Genomic DNA, 4,380 nt, shown 5'->3' with positions numbered 1-4,380 from the left:
CCATTGCACTCCAGCCTGGGCAACAGAATGAGACTCCATCTCAAAAACAAAACAAAACAAAATAAAAAACACCTCAGACCTTTTCCAGTTGTTAATATCATTAAGATCACTTTTTACTAGGTTTTTTTTATTTACCAATTTTCCATTATATAAATTCACAGGAAACTGATCTTAAAGAGTAAGAATGGACTGGGTGTAGTGGCTCACACCCATAATCCCAGCACTTTGGGAAGCCGAGGCAGGCAGATCACTCAAGGTCAGGAGTTCAAGACTAGTCTCACCAATATGGTGAAACCCCATCTCCACCAAAAATAGAAAAAAATTAGCCAGGCTTGGTGGCGCATGCCTATAATCCCAGCTACTCATGAGGCTGAGGCAGGAGAATCGCTTGAACCTGGGAGGTGGAGGTTGCAGTGAGCCCTTATCGTGCCATTGCACTCTAGTCACTGCACTCTGGGTGACAGAGTAAACCTCCACTTCAAAAAAAGAAACGAGAAAACAGTTTCAGATTAACCTAATTTTTCCCCAGCAAGCTGAGGATATTAAGTATGTCTTAGGGAGTATCTCTACCATCACACCCAATGCACTTGACCCTGTCAGCTGATGGCAAGCCTGGGTATCAGGATAGTCACTCTGGTGTTCTTTCTAGGCTCTTAAGTCTGGTATATGTTTTTTGTTCTACCAACTGGTTGCTGTGGAAAGACTGAGAAACATTTTGGGTAAAATTTTGAGTACTGCGGAGTATCTGATGGCACCTGAGTATAAGTAAAGGTTTCCAAGAGCTTTTCTTAACCTCTTGACCATCCATCAGAAACAGGTGAATCTCCACTGCCAATGTGAGGACTATGATTGTCCCATCTACACAATGTTTCAGGATACTCCAATTGTGTAGGTCATTGTCATCCGGGTCTGCAGGCACCATCTTGAGCTGCTTGGTCAATTCCTTTCCCAGATATTGAAATGATGATGTAATGATACCCATTACAAGAGATCAGACACAGGGCTGCACAGTGATCCACCGATGGTCAGTTTAGAATTACAGTAATCAAAAGATTGACTAAGTCAGTTCCTGCTTCTAAATACATACCATAATTACATCTCTTCTGAACTAGCACTGTTGATTACCTTATCTGCAGATTTAGCAACAATGCTGAAGAAGATACATTGACACAACCTCAAGTGTAGTAGAAGACACACTGACACAATCTCAAGTGCAGTGATCTTCTCATCTTGAGCTCCCTTCCTGTGCAAAGTGGATGCTGCTACAACTTTTGCTGACTGGACGGTCAAATCATAAGTGGTATCTTTTGTTAATGGCATCAAGAATATCATAAAATCCATCTATCAGCATAGGAAGATCAAATCCAGTGTTATACGATGCAAGTAGCAGAGCAACTCAGTATGCAGCACTGCTTTAGCACTGAAGGGGAATGCTTTCCCTTTCCCCAATGCCTGGGTCCTCTCTCACAGACTGATGGAGAAATTGCAGTGTGATGCCTGTAGGAGACCTGGAAATGTCTCCTGATTGGTGCCTATCTTGTACTCCTCTGTAGTTACAGATTTTATGTATACAGTTTTTAAGAGACAGCATATCACTCTGTTGCCCAGGCTGGAATGCAATGACACCATCACAGCTCACTGAAGCCTCAAACTCCTGGGTTCAAGATATCCTCCTACTTCAGTCTCCGAGCAGTTGGCTACATGTGCATGCTACGGCACCTGGCTTATTTTCTCATTTACTGTAGAGATGAGAGTCTCACTTTGTTGTCGATGATGGTCTCAAACTCCTGGCTTCCAGCAATCCTCCTGCCTCAGCTCCCCAAAGTGCTGGGATTATAGGCATGAGCCACCATGTCTGTCCCTACTCAATGATTTTTTTTTTTTTTTTGAGACGGAGTCTTGCTCTGTCACCCAGGCTGGAGTGCAGTGGCCGATCTCAGCTCACTGCAAGCTCTGCCTCCCAGGTTTACGACATTCTCCTGCCTCAGGCTCCCCAGTAGCTGGGACTACAGGCTCCCGCCACCTCGCCCGGCTAGTTTTTTAGCCAGGATGGTCTCGATCTCCTGACCTCGTGATCCGCCGGTCTCGGCCTCCCAAAGTGCTGGGATTACAGGCTTGAGCCACCGGGCCCGGCCTACTCAATGATTTTTAACCCTTCCCAGTCTGTTGGCAATTTGAGTACTGTGACTCTAAGTCAAATTAATTGAGCAATTCTATTGATATCAAAAAAGTATTTCTTGGCAAAGGGGAGACATAAAAAGGTAGTTACCACCGTTTTCAATGGATTAAATTCTCCCATAAAAGAAACAACAAAAACCCATTCACACACAAATGCCCCACATCATGTAGTTAAATTCTATCTAAATCTATTGATACAGCAATCAGAATTTAAAAATACCTGACTGCAGTTTTATTAATGATAGCAACTAGTTCAAATCTACGTTTGAGATTACTGAGTAAATTATGGTTCTCACGTTTGTCAATTTGATAATTTCAATTTCACAGCTGAACTTTAAAGACTGACAGAATGTTTTTTAGAAACTTCTTAGCACTGTTGATGAAATAAATGAAGTACGATGTAATGAAAAGGCTAAATTCTGGATCAGATAACAAGTTGGTTCTGAAATAAGGGGTCATGAACTCACCGTGTGACCTTGATTAGGTAAATTAACCTTCTCTGGGACCTTACATTAGCCATTCCTTCCTATAAATACTGGAAAAGATCTGAAGATTAGATGAAGGAGTTGAGGAGTATATTCCTAGCTCATATTCCTTCAGTTACTATTTACATATCGCACTATGGCTATACATTAGAAACTACTTCAGAGTAAGAGAATCTCATTTGTAAAAACTTATTATATCTTCTATATCATATGATATAGCAAGAAAACCTAAAACTCACTTAAAATATATTATGGACAACAATATCCCACAAGGAATATTTCTTTCTAGAGCCAGTCTTACACAAAATAATCTTCCAATTATTAAGTGCCTAAAAACTTGCCTTGAGGTATCTGGAGTATCTTTTCTTATAGCCAAATTACACAAACAAAACCCCTTATCATTATAAATTTCTATCAGTGAGAAAAACTCTATCCAGTTCCTTAGTGCTTCAGTGACTATTACCTTGAGCTAGTAACTCTTCACCAAGCTGTATTTCTTCAAGGAAGAACTTCTGAACAGCTTCAGCATCTTTAAGGTCAGGTAACTGGAAATAAAATATTTAATAATTGACACCACAATTATGCCAGGGGATATAACCAATACACAGATATCAATAAAAACAACAAAAACCCAATCAATCATTCTAAAAAAACTGATAGAAGAACTTTACTCCTGAACAACGCTTGTAGTAGTTCATCTACATTCAAACGAATAAAAGAAAAAACTTGAGTTTGTATTTGAAAAATTCTTAGAAAGCTCTAACTTGAATGTAAAAAGAATACAAAATCTATACCATCTATGCACTTTACACTATTTTCGGATTGCCATTATTGTAGATTTTTATACAACTGTAATCAATTTGTCCTTATGATTCAACATTATTTTATATAGATTTGTTTTTTGTTGTTGTTTTTGAGACACAGTGTCATTCTGTCACCTAGGCTGGAGTGCAGTGGCACAATCCCAGCTCACCGCAACTTCCACCTCCCGGATTCAAGTGATTCTCCTGCCTCAGCCTCCCGAGTATCTAGGATTACAGGCGCCTGCCACCATGCCCAGTTAAATTTTTGTATTTTTAGTAGAGAGAGGGTTTCACAATGTTGGCCAGGTTGGTCTCAAACTCCTGACCTCAGATGATCCACCCACCTCGGCCTCCCAAAGTGCTAATATTACAGGTATGAGCCAACGCACCCAGCCTAGATTTTACATGCATCTAAAAGACTATTTTTTGAGACAGGGTCTCACTCTGTCGCCCAGGCTGTAGTGCAGTAGTGTGATCACAGCTCAGTGCCTTCACCTCTCAGGCTCAAGTGATCCTCCTACCTCAGCCTCTCTCTACAAAAAAATGAAAAATTAGCTAAGCATGGTGGCCCATGCCTATAGTCCAGCTGCTAGGGAGGCTAAAGCAGGATTGCTTGAACCCAGAAAGTTGAAGCTGCAGTGAGCTGTGATTGCATCGCTACTGCACTCCAGCCTGGGTGACAGGGTGAGACCTTGTCTCAAAGAAAAAAGGCCATTTTTATTGAAAACCTAAACTTCAGTAGCTGGGTGCGGTGGCTCATGCCTGTAATCCCAGCACATTGGGAGGCCCAGGCAGGCGGATCACAAGGTCAAGAGATTGAGGCTATGCTGGCCAACATGGTGAAACACTGTCTCTACTAAAATACAAAAATTAGCTGGGTGTGGTGGCATGCACCTGTAGTCCCAGCTACTTGG

At 41.4% G+C, this 4,380-nt stretch overlaps 1 protein-coding gene across 2 annotated transcripts in view; it reads right to left on the bottom strand.

Annotated features, from left to right (window-relative positions):
* Nucleotides 1–4,380, bottom strand: part of TOMM20 (translocase of outer mitochondrial membrane 20 homolog (yeast)) — a 22,319-nt gene that overhangs the window by 6,893 nt on the left and 11,046 nt on the right. For both annotated transcript variants that reach the window (XM_011989366.1, XM_011989367.1), the window contains exon 3: nucleotides 3,127–3,208. In XM_011989366.1, the coding sequence (XP_011844756.1) occupies nucleotides 3,127–3,208 (82 nt within the window). The remainder of the gene's footprint in view (nucleotides 1–3,126; nucleotides 3,209–4,380) is intronic.

Source organism: Mandrillus leucophaeus, unplaced genomic scaffold (assembly GCF_000951045.1).
Source record: "Mandrillus leucophaeus isolate KB7577 unplaced genomic scaffold, Mleu.le_1.0 Scaffold350, whole genome shotgun sequence".
In the NCBI taxonomy this organism is placed as follows: Eukaryota; Metazoa; Chordata; class Mammalia; order Primates; family Cercopithecidae; genus Mandrillus; species Mandrillus leucophaeus.
The sequence above is the reverse complement of the archived record's forward strand: the minus strand, read 5'-3'. Positions and strand labels throughout refer to the sequence as shown.